Consider the following 17,129-nt stretch of genomic DNA (forward strand, 5'->3'; position numbering starts at 1 on the left):
TTGTTAAAGTAGTGTATCTTGAAACCCGTTATCCTGCATTAACCACTTAGCTCGAGGAAAGTCACTTGAAAATATAAAGAACTATTAGACTTTTTCTAATTTGATAAATCTTTTTCAATTTTAGATGCAAAGCACGCTATTGTTGACCATCATGGAGTTGATTGATGGTTCAAGAGGATTTCTCGATTCCGTCATCACTCAACAAAATATGTAGGCCAAATAATTTCTTCAACATTAACATTTTTTGATCCCGTTCAAAGGGACACTATCTCAAGAATATATTTGAACAAACTAAATGAAATATTTTTTTATGGATTTTGGATTTTTAAAAGAGGCTTGTCCGACTTTAAAAGTTCGGTAGTCATTTAAAGTCATTTACTATCTGAAGCAGAAAACTTTACGTTGACCATTGATTACTCTTGACATGCGTAAGTCAAGATTACCTCATTTTCTCCGGGAAAAACCAGAAATTTACTTTAGTTTTGTTTTTTTATTAACTTTCATGTAATCAGATTCTGATTCTAATCAAACTTTTCGGGTGTTTCCGATAGATGTAAAATGACAGAATGTCAATGACACGTAATTTTTTTCCAGAGCATCGAGCGTGATGAAAGCGGACCGCCCTTTTACGCCCTATTCCGTTCGAATCGTTAACTCGCTGCATCTCCTTCACGATGAAATCATTTCTTTCATTGAATCGTGCAAGTCAGAATTGCTGAAAGAAAAAGTTATCAAGGTACACCTGTTTTTTATACATAAGAACATTTAAAATTTTTGAAGCCATCGGCTGTTCTTAACTTTTTTTGTATTTTAAGCCTAAACTATTCTTAACATGTTCTTAATTTCACGATTTTGTGGGTATTTTTGTACAATTTCTTAAAAATTGGGTGTCGCAGGATCCATAGAGCCTTAAAGTATCTTATTAATCTGGCCATTGAAGCCTTATGTTCTTTTATAGTTTGTTCTTATAAAAAACGTGAACTTACTTACTGCGAATCTATTTTCTTCTAATCTGATAGCGTGTGTACAGTCGGGTCATATCGGTATCTATATTTTTTGGACCTACCCCGGTGGGCTGTAGGTCCTATAAATTAACCTCTGTTCGTTCGTTCGTCCGTTCGTCCGTTCGTCCGTTCGTCCGTTCGTTACTAGCTTTTCTCGGGATTGGCTCATTAGTTTTTCCTAATTTTTGGCACAAAGATGCAAAATGGTAATGCCCAAAATGTGACGGAGCCCGATTTTCGAAAAAAATTCATTTCCGGCCGAAAATGCCGGAAATATGCCGGAAAAACTGGTTTTTTGGCATTTTCTCGAGATTTCATCATTAGTTTTTTCTGATTTTTTGCACAAAGATGCGTATTAGCAATGCCTAAAACATGGATTTGTCCGATTTTTGAGAAAATTCTATTCCGGCTGAAAATGCCGGAAATATCCCGGAAATCGCCGTTTTTGCAGATTTTCATTGGACTTTTTCCTTATATTTCGTTGTTTTTTCACACAAAAACATTATTTGTAGCAATGCCCACCATCAAGCATGGTTTAATTGTCAATAAAAGTGATTTTTGAAGCCGGAACTTTCTAAAAATCGCCGGAACAGCCTATTTTCGCCGGAAAAACGGTATTTCTTGAATTTCTCGAGCTGTACTTTATATTTTTTCATGAAATTTTGCACACTGATGCAAAATGGCAATATCTAAAATATGACAGAGCCTGATTTTCAATTAACGTACTTTTCCGGCCGAAAATGCCGGAAATATGCCGGAAAAACCGTTTTTTTGACATTTTCTCGAGATTTCATCATTAGTTTTTTCTGATTTTTTGCACAAAGATGCGTATTAACAATGTCTAAAACATGGCCTAGTCCGATTTTTGAGAAAAATTCTATTCCGGCTGAAAATGCCGGAAATATGCCGGAAATCGCCGTTTTTGCAGATTTTCATCGGACTTTTTCCTTATATTTCGTTGTTTTTTCACATAAAAACATTATTGATAGCAATGCTCACCATCAAGCATGGTTAAATTGTCAATAAAAGTGATTTTTGAAGCCGGAACTTTCTAAAAATCGCCGGAACAGCCTATTTTCGCCGGAAAAACGGTATTTCTTGAATTTCTCGAGCTGTACTTTTTATTTTTTCATGAAATTTTGCACACTGATGCAAAATGACAATACCTAAAATGTGACGGAGCCCGATTTTCGAAAAATATTTTTTCCCGGCCGAAAATGCCAGAAATATGCCGGAAAACCGTTTTTTTTTACATTTTCTCGAATTTTCATCTTTAGCTTTTTCTGATTTTTTGCAGAAAGATGCGTATTTGCAATGCTCAAAACATGGCCGAGTTCGATTTTTGAGAAAAAATTTTTTCCGGTTGAAAATGCCGGAAATCGCCGTCTTTGCAGATTTTCATTATATGTTTTCCTTGTATTTCTATGTTCTTCACACAAAAACATTATTGATAACAATGCTCACCATCAAGCATGATTCAATTGTCAATAAAACTGATTTTTGCGACCAGAACTTTCTATTAATTTTTCCCTACAACCCTTCCCTCTCCCCCCATCAACAATCAATGATGAATTTATTGCGTTATGCATTTTCGCTAAACGATATATTTTCTGACTGATTTTTTTCTCCTCGCATTGCTATCTAACTTTCATCATCAGGTAGGTCCATTCAGCATCTAGCTTGTTTTAATTGTATGATTTACTATTGAACTTATATAATTCTTTTACTTTGAGTGCGCCAATGAGAATTCTCAAAAATCTTTTACAGGTGTATTCCCAGCTGGCACACAACGTTGTTTCAACGTTTATCTAACGTTCACAACGTTCATAACGTTAGACGAACGTTGAAACAACGTTGTGTGCCAGCTGGGTTATTTGCTTACGCTTTTCGATATTTCAGAACCTATCAAATTTCGAGCGCTACCTTTGCTCTGACAATAAAAACATTTCCCTTTTCAGTAATTTTTTTTTCATCGCCAGGCTTCCCTTTTTGTAAGAACGAGCAGAAATTTGGACAAATTTAAGAACAAATGGACCTTTTCATAAATTACATCACGAACATCACTTGCCTAGTATTCAAACCATATGGTGATAATGATCCCTTGATCCCTTGAGACATTAAATGATTTTTTAAGAATAGAAAGTAGTTTTAATAAAATCCGCTGAGAGTTAATCACCATGGCAATAATTTCAAAACGAGGCAACTGATGTTTGTAACGTAATTCATGAAGAGGTCTATTAAGCAGGGGGTACAGACACAGGGTACTGACCCATAGCCAGGTGGTGGTGTCTATTTTTGCATTTCAAAAAAGTTAGAACCCGGTACTACTTTCGGGGTGGGGGTGTGTATTTTTCACTCTTCAAGCAAGTACAGGATACTATTTGGGTACTTTTTCACAGAATTTTGCTGTTTTTCAATAAAAAAAGTACCGTGAGAGGTCCTAAATCCGACACCACTGCCTAATTCCAACTCCCCAAATAACTGTTATGAAAAAAATTTCTATGTTTACAAACATTCCCTCTCCAAGTTGAACGATAAACTATTGCTAGAACTCTCGAAACAAAACGTCACAAGATAGCTGTAATATCAAGATGTCAATTAATGTAATTAAAAAGTGTGAGTTGTAAAAATAATTACCTTTTATTCTGGATCAGCTCATGTTTAAAACGATAACAGTTTTGTAATAAAAGTGACTTGTGCGGGAAAAATACGAAACAACTTGGGCTGGTTTCCATCAAGAAACAAACAGACTAAATTGAAAAAATGGCGCGAAGTTGAAAAAAGGGCGGATGCGGTAGCACTTAATTTGAATAACAAACATCGAATCAATGAGGCGGCAACTATCAACGCCCTCTTTGCCACCCATAAGTCCGGATGTTTATTTACGGAAGGCCCGCAATCAAGCCAAGTGCCCGTGTAAAGTAATAAAAACCAGGCTTGATTACGTAACGTTTCAAAATGAGCACGCTCGTACACAGACCTCTTTTATATTTTCGTGTGCTTTGGAAAATCAAAACATCTCATTACTTTTTATGATGTTGTCATTTATGACATTGTGCATATTGCAATAAAAAAATATGTTTTGTTATAAGAAGCAATTATTGTTATTTGGTTCAATTGGTTCAGTGTATCAAATCTCTCAGTTTAGTTGACACTTTGGTATCTTTGTTGCGTCACAGCGAAATGTTTTTATTTTAGTTTGTATCTTTGAAAGACCCCATCGGATTTAGGCAGTGGTGTCGAATTTAGGACCTCTCACGGTAGTTTGTTGTAATATTTTGACTTTTTTCAAATATTAATTTTTTTGATTTGAAATTTTTTTAATTGACAAATTATTTTTACTCTTTTGAGAAATCTTTTGATTTTTTTGATGACAAAACTTCCAAAATTGTCAAGAAGTGTGTGATGAAAATCAAAGGACAAAAGCTTCTGACTCGATTATTGATAGTTTGCTTAAATTATCTGTCAATTTTCAGTCTGAAAAACTAACAATAGTACCACTCTATTGGTCTAATTTAAGATTTTAGGGGTGGTGTCCCTATTTTTTTACAGCAAAAATGAGGTAGTACCCGGTACAAAATATGGGTGGGTGGTATTTTAGTAAAAAATCAAGTTAGTACCCAATAGATTAGTACCCTACCTCTGTACCCCCCCCCTGTATTAAGAACTATTTGAGCCTCAATAATACTAGTTGAACCAAGAATTAAAAACAGTTGCGACTGAACCAAAAATTACTTTTCATGTTTTTTAGTGCTTGACATTATTGATGTTAAATACGCCTTACAAGAAACTTCAGAAAGATTACCTTTCAAACATACTGAGATTGGTTATACCATCCCTCCACTCGACCGGTAAGGCTTACTTTACTAACTTAAGGCTCACTTTTGTGGTTCTTCTAAACAATTTGAACTCGGGCCGTTTATGTAAATTTAGATTGAGCTTCTAATATTGCTAAAATTGCATCTGCTCAGCGAAGCTGTGTTTGATGAAGCTGGGGGTCTAGGGTCGAGCCGCTTGAGCCCTCCCCCTCCTCAGTGGGTCCAAGGCAGACCTCTGGTGTGGGCTAGGCTTCCGATGGAAAATCGAGATGGAAAATTTGTTTAGGGAAGGTATTTTTTAGGTTCGTATTTTTACGGCTTACCACAATAACTATAAGAAGAGTACTATGTTCTTAATCCAAGCAGATCGTATTCTAGAAAAATAGGAAAGAAAAAAGCCATTTCGGTATTGCCTCCTCCCCCCTCCAAAAAAAAAAGAAGTCGAATTTTAAGTGATTTTAACGGCGACAAGATTTTTTCCAAAATTTACAACCTTTTCTTTAATGTTTGCCGGATTTTCAATGTAACCATGAAATTGTTTTTTATAGAGGCGACACTGTGTCAATCCGTAATCACATGCATTGCTGCAAGCATCTCCATCCAACCAGACAACATGCACGTTTACCAAATCATTTCTTCGGCTGAGCTTCCCAAAGACATTAAAAGCACTACAAAGAAGAAAGAGAATGCTTTAGCAACGCCCAAAACACAGGAAGCAGGAGAGGCATGGTTGATCAAACATTGCTTGCAAATTTTGTCATTGGCGAGCAAAGGTTTGTCCTAATTTTGTTTGTATAAATTTTTAGCCTTTATCAAACGTGTAAGTCTTTGCCCGCAAGCGGTCGATTCTTTGATCTTAGAATGGGAAAGTAATAGTTTAATTAATGTAATTTTTATTATGGAAAGATATAGCCAAAAGTTTGCAAAACGATGACAAAAACTAAAAAAAACAGCCCTTTTTAACGCCAATCATCAATCATCTTTGCATTTATGATGCATTTATAAAGACTTTAAAAGTTTTTCTCAACTTTTTGGAATTTCGTATTCTTAATTTTTCTTATTTTGAGAGTTCGTTAGTGCAATACTCAAAGAACTTGCAAGTTTTAGAGTCTGCGTAGTCTTTAAAGTTACTTCATTTTTTAGCTTGTTAAATCATTATAAGCTATAAGTTGACCTTCTTTATTTTTTAATTACACACTGTATTTATTCTTTTTCTTCCGATATTAGATGGTGTATTTGAATTACGATTGGTATCAGAGTACATTCAATTATTGACCGTCCTCTTGCGATGTCATCCACAATTGATGAGCGAGTAAGTCACCATCTAGCGAGTACCTCACCAAAAACCAAATTTCGGGAACTTTTTATTTAATACAGTTGACGCTCTCTAATTTCGATTTTCAAAGAGGAATTGGATTTTTATCGAATAAGGGAGCGTATCGAATAGTAGCTACACAGTGGGCCCAGAGGTGGAAATAGGGAAAAAACGAAAGTTAAAATTTTGCTTTATTAATATAATTTATGGAATCTTGAATAAATTTCTGATCAGATGCCAAAGTTTCAGGTCTGTATCTGATTTGTAACTCAAGTTATGTGGCTCCAAAGTTGACTGAAAACCAGATTTTGATGAAAAATCAAAAAAAGTGAAAAATGCATATTTTTGAAGATTCTGAACTAAATTCAGCTTCTAAATCAGTTCATTTTGTGTGATTACCTTAGAGACATTATATTCTAAAGAGAAATTGCTTAAAAGTATGTATAAATGTCCAAGAGCGAGAAAAAACTCAAATTTTCAATCGAAATTCTCATCACGAAAATGCTTAAGGTAACCACAAATGTCCAAATATCTCGAAAACCGCTAAGTGTCACATATCAAACCATATATGTTTTGAAAACTACAAACACTAACCTTTCTAAAAATGCTGGAGTTTTGATGTGACACTTAGCGGTTTAAAAGTTCAAATTTTGCCTGCATTTTCCAAGCTAAAAATCTCAATTTTCATGATAAATCTCAAAAGAAAGTCAAAAGTTGAAGTCTACTATTTTCTATCTCATGTAATGTGACCATAGAGCTCTATGAAAGCCTTTATAATACAAAAATTGTAAGAAATAGTTTTTTGTTGCTCTCCCTCTCCCTATTTCCAAACTTTTGCCATCTGGGCCCAGTGTGAGCTAGAACGTCGAATTAGAGAGCGTCAGCTGTATTCGTATTTTATAAGGGTTGCAGAGCGATCCAAAGTCCACCTTCGGGTCTACATCTAGCAAAATATGATGAAACACTCTAAAAGCTCCTAAACTAAAGGGAACTCCTAACGCCCAAAACCACGGCGGCAACACACCTACTCCGACCCGTCTTGAAAACTGGAAAAATTCAATAGCTCGAGGCGCTGGGTTGTTTCTGTTGGTGAACTATTTTGCTGTGCAAGCCGAGTGGAGGAACGTAAATTACCGCATGAGCTTTGAAAGGTTAAAGTGACGTCAATTTTGAGGTGTCAAATGGTTTTTCGGGTACTTCCACTCTGATGATCTTCTAAAAATGAAGCGCTTTCAAGTATTTCGTAGCCCTTTTCTAATTTTCTTAGAACTTTCCCTCTGATGTATCTACTATTACTAAAAAGAGGTTCGTGTTCATTTGTTTTTAGTGAGCACATCGATAAACTGATTCACTTTTGCACCAATGTCTTCATGTTCTCGACTGATGTCTCCATCAGCTTTCATGCCATCAAGGTCAGATATATTTTTTATGGTAAAGTGTTAAAATACACAAATACTAATTGCTCCGTAAATACTCTATAATTTGGAGTCGGTTTATTTTGATACATGGCCTTAAAGGGAAATGTTAACTAGCACAGTAACCATACTTTGAACTCTTTTAACTGAAATGTTCCGTCTAACTTCCGTCTAACTTCCTCTTGGCATTCGAGCTAAAAAGGCTCCACTTTAATTTTTCTCATTGTATATTCTCTTCTCTCTTTATACTCTTTCAGCTTCTTGAAGAACTATCGAAACACTACAACTCCAATGACCAACGTGCTTTAAACCCCGAAAAGGTTTGTATTGATTTTATTAAAAGTTGTCTGACTTAAAGTATCCATATCAGAAAATAGTGTGTTTAAAGCCATTAAGGGGCGAGAGAGGAATCTTCAACCTTTTTCAAGAAAAAGAAATTGGAACCCTAAAATTTGTGCAGCTTTTGGAATCTAGTCTTTTCTTTGTTTTTACGTATCATATTTTCAAAATCTGGCGATGAATTTTATTTTTAATCCGACATTTTTGTGAAGACCACGCGGTTGACGCGTTTTGGATGTGAAATAAGTAGCTTCATTTCCCGTCAAGAGTTTCAACTCTAGCCCTTTCGAGGCTTTGAGCTCTTTTTGTATGAGAACAATTTGAGATCAAAGTGTCAAAAATATAACGAGAACTGTTGAGCCTTAACTATGGTTCTCATAAAAACAAGTATCTAGTGCTAGAATAAGTATGTTATATTAGAATAATGTCAAAACAATGTTATGATCTTAATTTCATTTTTATTTAAAAGTATGGATTCGTATTTTCAACATCATTGAATAAGTTTTTTGGTGAAATTTTGAATTTCAGGGGTTACACTTTTGGCGTAAGATGATCTCGGGAGCTATTCCACAATACTTAAACAGTGAACCAATCAAACCTGTCAAAGGACAAGCAGCTGTTTGTGATTGGTTATCAAACATTGGCTCACATATTTTTGAAAAACTCAAGGTTAGTTAAAATAATGTCATTATTGCATAAAATTACAATCGCGGGTGAAAAGTTTGTAGGCTTTCAGAAAAATCCCCTCCCTTCAATGTTGTTTTGGTGTAAGTTGTGATGGTGCCGTGCGACGACGATTCCAGCATGATAACTACAACATTGAAACTTTGGACATTTTAGAGATTTTTTATTTTTTATATTTTAAGTCTATAACCTTTTGTCCGTGATTGTATGAGGAATTTTGTTTAAGCCCAATAACGCTCAACGAATTGAAATCTTCACCACCATCCAAAAAAGCTAAGCTTATGTTTATTTTCGCGATTTTGTCCTTTTGATTTGACAAAAATTTCGGTATGAGGAAAACTCGAGTATAGCGAAAATTGAAAAGAACTCGAAGCTCAATTTCGGCCGAAACCTATTAAAAAATCGAGAACAAATCTGGCGTCGGGTTTCCAAAATGGTAGAAAAAAATATTATACAATTTAAGAACGTTCAAGTCTAATGATCACAAGGGAGAAAAAAAAATCAGGTAAAATCAGCTAAGTTTTACTGTAGCTCCAATATATGTAAAATACGTAAATAGAGCACTTGTTTTCAGGTCTTTGTTTTTTTTTTAATTTGAAATTAAATATAGTTTTAGGTAAATTTTATTCTTTTTTTCAGACGCCGGAACAGATTTTTGTGAAGACAGTGCTGATCGGAATGACAGAAAATGAGGAACCGCTTATATCGGTAATCACCTTTTTTATTATGTATTTTTAATTTCGCTTAGCGAATATTATTACGATAGCCTTCCGTGTATGTAGGCTGCACGCATCCCCTCTGATATGATTTGATATAGGGGATGTGTATCGTCTAAAATATCTCTGTCCCAACTTACCCCCGTCTTTTCTTTTTTCTTTTTTGATTATGCGTCATAGCAATACGATGACTTCTTTTTTTCTTTGTTCAATGAATGAAAATTGATAATTAGGCGAGACCAATTTAATTTGTTGTTCTACGGGCCCGACCGACCCTCTTTTTGCTAAAATCAAAAAAAATAATAATATCGAATTTCCACTACAATATATTTTACACACTAGTTATTTGTAAGAATTAAACTTGAATAAACCAGCCGAGGCTGGAAGGTCAGCCAATAGAGCTTAGCTAGATAGCTTTAATAAGTGGGTTAACAGATGTAAGAGATGTACTGAAACAGAGTAGACTAAAAATGTTGAATAATGTACAAAATGTGAAACATTTGATAACTTCATAGCTTCAGCCCCCCTTACTTTTGGGGGGGGGCTAAGAAATATTTTGGCCTTTAAAGAGCCTGGGGGCTAAAATTACCAAAATATTTGGGGGGACCTAGATTGCTGGGGGGGGGGGCTAGATGATCTGACAGACTGTTCCGCTAATTTCAAAAGATCTCTTATCTTACTATTAAATCAAATATGGAAAGCGGATATCCTGAAAAGCAAAATATTTGTAAACATAAATATTAATATAAGTAAAATTAGTTTTCATTTATCAGTACTGTACTCGCATATATTTTTTTTTGACTTCTCTCCTACCGGGGCAGGAGAACAATGTTTTTGTTTTAGGTTATTTTGCTTAGGGGACCTAGCACAAGGCAATTTTTTGGGGGGAGCTAAATTGTTGGACCTTACTTTGTTGGGGGGAGTTAGAAACCTGGCTGAAGCTATGAACTTGATTTAAAATTATTTAAAAACAAGCCTGAGAGCTCCTCCAACCCCCGCCCCCCACGAGAAGCTCAAAGTATACTTCTCTTTAGCATTGTAGCACTGTTTCTATGACATCAAACAATTAAGCTATAGTTCATTACTACAAAATAAAAGAGAAACACAGTGTAATTAAACTTTTTGTTAATTTCATTCCAGTCAGTTATGATACATTTTTTCTGTTGGATGTAGACAATATCCACAAATATACATAGAAACTGTACTTTTTGTTTTACTTGATAAAACTCCAATAATACTTTAAACTAACAAGCTACAAACTTAAGTCACAAAGCGCAAACTCCAGAAAAACCCAATTCCTATTTATCGTAATCCATTTGTCGTAACTTTCTGCAATTCCATTAAAAACAAGTGATACATTTATGGACCTACCCGAATGAAAAATGAACATGTGAACAATTCCTATGATTCAATCCCGAGAAAAGTTGGTAACAGACGAACGGACGGACGAACGAACACAGGTTAATTTATAGGACCTCCAGGTAGGTCCAAAAATGTGACTGATCATTGTCCTACTTTGCACTTGAAGCAAAATCACAAAATCTTGAAGAACACAATTTGCATCCAGTCTGCGTAAATAAATTTTGTAGTTTAGTACCGTCAAGTTACACAACATGCACACTTTGAAGACTTTGCTGGTCGCAAATGATAATCGAAAGCAAAACTTAAAATTCATAACTATGCGGGGAAGCTCATTTTTCCCCGTTTTGCTTTAAACTCGCTTTTGATTGGTCTATGAATTTGGGCGATCGATTTACCGCCTTGGCGGATTAAACACACGACCATAATAGATAAATTCAACAGGGCAGCGGTGTAGCAATTAATTTCAACTGGGAGTCCTCTCTTCTGTGCCAAGCACTGGCAGTGTTTTTTAAACTTTAAAACAATGTTAAATGAAGACCAGATTGATCTGTTTGTTATGGCTGTGCAAGTTGTGACAAGAGTGTAACTTGACGGTATAATTCATTAAATACTAGAAACCATTTTTCATAACTTTCTGCAGCCCGCTTTCTGCAAGTCTGATAAGAGATATGTATAAACTGTTATCGCCATTCATTCCATTCCATCATTCAGTCAAAACGTGCGCCAAGGTTAGAAAAGGTTAGAAAAACACAATCTGCGTCCGGAACTGCATGAAAAATAGTTTGATCAATTTCAACAAGAACTGTATATATTAATATTAATATAAATGATCAAATTCCAAAGACCATTTGTCTTAATTTTGCAAGTCCAATAATAGGAGATGTGATGTCATCATTTGGTTCCCGTCATCTAACCGACCCTGATTTACGGTCAGCAGGTAGAGTTGGAGAGTCGGAAAGCTTTTCCGCTGCTTTGCTGGATTTCCACTGTCGACCTCTGCACGCTCTGTGTTTACAAGTTTTCAAATCGAAGTAGAGAGCCGCATGCTAATGGAGAGTAAACCGAAAACCAGTTTATCCACGGTTTCTCAATTTTAAAATTCGGATCAGTCCACACGGATTCCCTTTCAACAAGATGTAGCTGCTTCTTAACAGAAAAATATTTTCGACCGACCGACCGAACAACTCCCACTTTTTAAAGTGGAAATGACGGGAACCAAACAATTTTTTGCGATTCGCCTTTATATCATTTATCACAAACACGTCCAAACAAAGTCCAAAAAAGCACGATTGCATCCAGTCTTTATCAAATTTATACAGTAGCTGTACTTTTGTAAACTTTATCAAATTCCAATAACATTATAACACCATCAATCCGCCTAGAGGCAAACAAGAAAAATATGTTTTTATTGCAAAAACTATTAAAAAGCAGCATCAGAAAATTCAACATAAACAAAAACTTGAGCAAACGGCTTTAAACCTTCAAAAGATGTAGAAAAAGAATCCCCTTGATGAAAATCATGTCGGATTTGCCGAGTTAAAAAAAAAATTACAGAAATTGAAGCTTGCAACAGATTTACACTGGAAATACTTTGGTACAAAACTGACTTATCACATCTGACTTATCGCTTGAGCCGCCATCTTGAAACACCACATTATGATCTGTAAAAACAACGCACGCTAAAAGCCAGTTTGCAGAGTATGGCAAGGCTGCACTCGAGGAAAAATATACAAATACCAAGTTCCGCACTGGAAGAACGCACCTGATAAATTTTGGTCCGGACAAGGTGCACCTATACCTAGGAAATTTGCCCAAAAAGGCAAAAGAATTGCTAAAATTAGCTGCACTTGAGGAAAAAATAGCTGAACTCTGCACTCGAGGTTAAAAAACCGTCTGAACTTGCACTTGAAAACCTCAAATTTTGCACCTGCACTTGACTTTTTCCGAGTTGTGCACTCGAGATCTCGAGCAAACGTACCACACTCTGCAAACTGGGCTAAAAGTACCCAAAAAGTAAACCCGATCGGAAGAAAGTTTAGAAATAAAAGTGAGATCGGAAAATCGGATTTTTTTTTGCCGTCTTATGGTGGAAGAAGAAGAACCGAATTTTACCTATTTGAATGCTCAGCTTAGGCTGACCAATAAGGGATTCAAAATCTATTATTCATGTTTGTTTCTCATTCTTAATTACATTTTTGGACCTACTTCGGTGGAGGTCCTATAAATTAACCTGTGTCCGTTCGTCCCTTCGTCTGTTACTACTTTTCTCAGGATTGAATTCGAAAAAGAAAATTCGAGTTAATCCTAACTATTACGTCATAATTTAGCTAACTCGAAAATTGCTAACTCGAAAATTGCTTTACTCGAAGATTCCGGGCCTCAGCCAAAGATATCAATCATTTTTAATCATTTTTAATCATTTTTCTCGTGAAATAAACATCAGAAATCAACAAACCACTAGGGGTACCTGTTGGTTTGTATAAAAAATTTGTTTTCAAGATGGCGTCTGATTTTCTACCGTTCTCTTAAAAGTATAACTTCTAGTAAAAAATAAGCAAATGATATATGTACAAAGTGGGCCTACGCCCTAAACCTATTAAAGCGGGCGGTACCCGAAATGTACTCTATAACAGTACCCAATGCACTCTACAATGGTCGCCTACAGTAATGTGAATATTTTCTTAGTTTTTTTCGAAACGTTTTGATATAAAAAATGAGATGGTGCATAGTCAGATGGTCTCGCACTTGCTCCATAATTGAAAAATTTCAAGAAAGCCTTGATTTTGCTCCATTTTGATGACGGCTTAGAAAGAAAATCTTAAATAACTTTAAGGAGGAAAAAGAAATTTCGATGATCCAAAGATGCATGACGTATAGGATGGTTTTCTGCATTAGAATAATTTTTAGAATGTCAACTATTAAGTTTAGTTATTTCAGCTCCAAGAATTTCTTTGCGGAAACTTTGTTCAAATGTAAAAAAAAGTCGAGACTAATTCTCAGCATTAGCGAATACACTCTTCTCGAGATGCATAAATTTATTGTTGTCCTCGTTTTCAAACAGATTTCATTGCTATAAAATTACATATTCACAATGATAATTGTGTTGTTTACACCTCATGAGACATTTTGATTTTCAAGTACTTTTGTTTTAGAGTTAACGTTTGCCTTTTGGGAATTTAAATTGGTTTAAATGTATAATTTCATAGCAATGAAATCTGGATTGACTTTTGGACCTGGACGACAACATCTCCAATGCCATTGAATTCTGGAGATAAGATTTCTCGTGGGAGGGTTGATTATGATGAAAGCTATTCCATTTATAATACCCATAATTGGTGACCATACGTCAAAAATGCTTCTAACTATGCGTGGCAAGCCTTGAGTTGGTCCATGCGGTCCGTGCAAAATTTGATAGCTGATCATCATTCCAACCGTTGCCAAAAACAAATATAAGTAGACTTCGGTGATCCGCACAATTTCTCTTGTAGCCTCTGATATGCTTCTATTCATTCTCTGGTATTCCTTCAGTTTGAGAAATGATAAAGAGTAAAATACAAGAACTGCAGTGAAGACCAAAACATTGACTGGCCCTGTATATTTAAAGGCGTAACCGATATAGTTTCTTGTGTTTAGTATTACTGTAGCAATAGTTTGCGCCAAGCAGGTTAATAGGTACAATAACATTACTAACTGGAATCGTCCTTTTGTGAAAACTTTTGAGTATTCTGCCAGATATTTGATTCTCAAATAACGATCAAGTCCAGTCAATGCATAGAGATAAACAGTCATATAGCCGTAAAAGAGTACAAAGCAGTAATACGAAGTTAAAAAAACACAGTTATGCTGTAAACCAGTGACTAATCCGAAAACCACCCTAATAGAAGTGACAAAGCTGGTGAAAATGTCAACACATGATAGATACATCAGAAGTCTGATGGATTGAATTCGAAGTTGTTTTGTTACAACAATAAAAAGAATGACGATTGAGTTGACCACCATTCCAAGAAATCCTACTATTCCAAACAACGGATAATAAGTTCCCGAACGAATTGTTTCTTCAGCTTTGTTACAAAACTCTTGTGACAACATCCCTTCCGATGTCATGTTCTTCCGTGAAAAGAAGACTTATTCGCTAACTCAAATTTGTTCAGCACACATGTGAGTGTGTTTGTTTTGATAGGGCAAATGTAAAAAAATTCCTCCATGTTCGAGGTATAACAATTCTTATAGACCTCAAATTTTCATTTGCTATTGCAAGGACCAAGAAAAGTTTTAAAACTTTTTTGCAAGGACACAAACTCTTCCTCAAAAGTTGTTTTAACCCTTTGCAATGGTTTTGGCCGTTATTGTATTGTTTTGCTTTTGCATTTTATAAATACTAAAGTAAAAAAGATCAGCTTCTAACTGGCAGGATATTCATGTAAAATACCTCTATGATTTCGATAGTACTTGATTAAATGGTTTTATTTGATAAGTATAGTGATATGATATAAAAAGGTGTTTTTCATAACACGAGAAACCGGAATATTTAGAATCATTGACTCAACACGAACGAGCAAAAAAGTCTTTAACTATAGTTAAGATACGCTAGATGCCCTTCTATATCTAGGAATCATTCAATAATATACGGTTTTTCTGAAAAGCTTGAAACTCTTGACTGGCAGCTTTACATTTCTATTAATTTCGCCTTAGCGAAAGTATTACAATCAGCATTCTGCAGCGGCGGTGAGGAAAAGAAATTAGGAAACGAAAGTACTTAATACGGTGGACGAACTCACTAAAATCAATTTACAAACTACACGCTCGTACAACCACGGACGATTCACAGTTTTGATTTTTCTTTATTTTCTTATAAGCATATACTTTATAAGAATCAAATCAATAACTCTCGATAGACGGTGATATACCTTTTGGTAATTAATTCTTACAAAGTAAACAAGGAATGGCGTACAATGTGAGCATATTTATTTTTCTTATAAGCATTTACTTTAGATAAGAATCAAATTAATAACTTTTCATAGACGATGATATGCCTTTCGGTAATTAGTTCTTACAAAGTAAACAAGGGTTGGCGTTCAATGAATGTGAGCATATTTATTTTTCTTATAAGCATTTACTTTATAAGAATCAAATCAATAACTCCCGATAGACGGTGATATACCTTTCGGTAATTAGTTCTTACAAAGTAAACAAGGGTTGGCGTTCAATATGAGGATATTTGTTTTTCTTATAAGCATATACTTTATAGAATCAAATCAATAACTCTCTATAGACAGTGATATACCTTTCGGTAATTAGTTCTTACAAAGTAAACAAGGGTTGGCGTTCAATATGAGCATATTTATTTTTCCTATAAGCATATACTTTTTAGAATCAAATCAATAACTCTTGATAGACGGTGATATACCTTTCGGTAATTAGTTCTTACAAAGTAAACAAGGGATGGCGCACAATATGAGCATATTTATTTTTCTTATAAGCATTTACTTTATAAGAATCGACTCAATAACTCTTCATAGACGGTGATATACCTTTCGGTAATTAGTTCTTACAAAGTAAACAAGGGATGACGCACAATATGAGCATATTTATTTTTCTTATAAGCATTTACATTATAAGAGATCTTAAAAATTAAACAATAAATGTTCTTAAATTGGTCTTATTTTTTAGCGATTTTAAGCCTCGTTGTTCTTGTAAAATTGTTTCATCAATGCTCGATGTAAAGTAGATTTCAGATTAGCTTCAATCTCTACTTCTTGTTTTTCCCATGCAGTTCAAATTCTAGGCGAAATTTTCGACTTCAAGTCGTCTTGTGGTTTTGTATTTTTTTCAACACAACATTTCAAAAACAGGGGCATAAACCCTGTCACATTTCGATATTGGGAAAAAGTAGAACCTACGTTTCGCTATGGTTTCGTTCCGCTCCGAAATCAAGCTATTCCATTGGTTCAATACAAGTTTTTCGTCACTTCTAACCAATAGAATGGCTTGATTTCGTTTCGGAGTGAAACAGAACCGTAGCTTGTGAGCGTGGTCACAGTGTTTCAGAATCTTTTCGTTTCGTTTCGATACAAAGCTGTAACGTCTGAACACGGTCTTTAACATTATCTAAGATGCTCTTCCACATTTACAGGCTGCAGCGGTACGCGCCATTGGTGTGACCATTGACTACGATTCTATTATTGATGTAAGTATAACCTCCACTGTTTTTGGGCATACGATGAAACCTTTGACTTGTGGTTTTTTAATACGGTGACATTTTGTTATATCGTGCTTAAATGAGATAAGCCAATTTTTGACTTGACTAGTAAACCAGTTTGTTGTATTACACTGTAGATTATGCTTGCCTTGGGTTCACTACGTTCACTGAACACAATTGGCTTTTCAAACCACTCCCCCACGGCAATTCATCTTTTTTATAAGAACTCTTTATGATCACTTTTTTCGCGTTCATATGTCTCAGGAAAGGCAGACGC

General features: G+C 35.2%; 1 protein-coding gene across 1 annotated transcript in view; it reads left to right on the top strand.

Moving 5' to 3' along the window:
* LOC136806126 (HEAT repeat-containing protein 6-like) overlaps nucleotides 1-17,129 on the top strand; it is a 46,498-nt gene that overhangs the window by 20,685 nt on the left and 8,684 nt on the right. Inside the window, exons 12-21 of the mRNA XM_067062693.1 lie at nucleotides 125-210; nucleotides 595-736; nucleotides 4,756-4,855; nucleotides 5,371-5,595; nucleotides 6,050-6,134; nucleotides 7,465-7,549; nucleotides 7,810-7,872; nucleotides 8,420-8,560; nucleotides 9,215-9,283; nucleotides 16,787-16,840. Of these exons, the coding sequence (XP_066918794.1) occupies nucleotides 125-210; nucleotides 595-736; nucleotides 4,756-4,855; nucleotides 5,371-5,595; nucleotides 6,050-6,134; nucleotides 7,465-7,549; nucleotides 7,810-7,872; nucleotides 8,420-8,560; nucleotides 9,215-9,283; nucleotides 16,787-16,840 (1,050 nt within the window). The remainder of the gene's footprint in view (nucleotides 1-124; nucleotides 211-594; nucleotides 737-4,755; nucleotides 4,856-5,370; nucleotides 5,596-6,049; nucleotides 6,135-7,464; nucleotides 7,550-7,809; nucleotides 7,873-8,419; nucleotides 8,561-9,214; nucleotides 9,284-16,786; nucleotides 16,841-17,129) is intronic.

The sequence above is a fragment of the Clytia hemisphaerica genome, unplaced genomic scaffold, assembly GCF_902728285.1.
Source record: "Clytia hemisphaerica strain Z4C2 unplaced genomic scaffold, Clytia hemisphaerica genome assembly, whole genome shotgun sequence".
Taxonomy (NCBI): Eukaryota; Metazoa; Cnidaria; class Hydrozoa; order Leptothecata; family Clytiidae; genus Clytia; species Clytia hemisphaerica.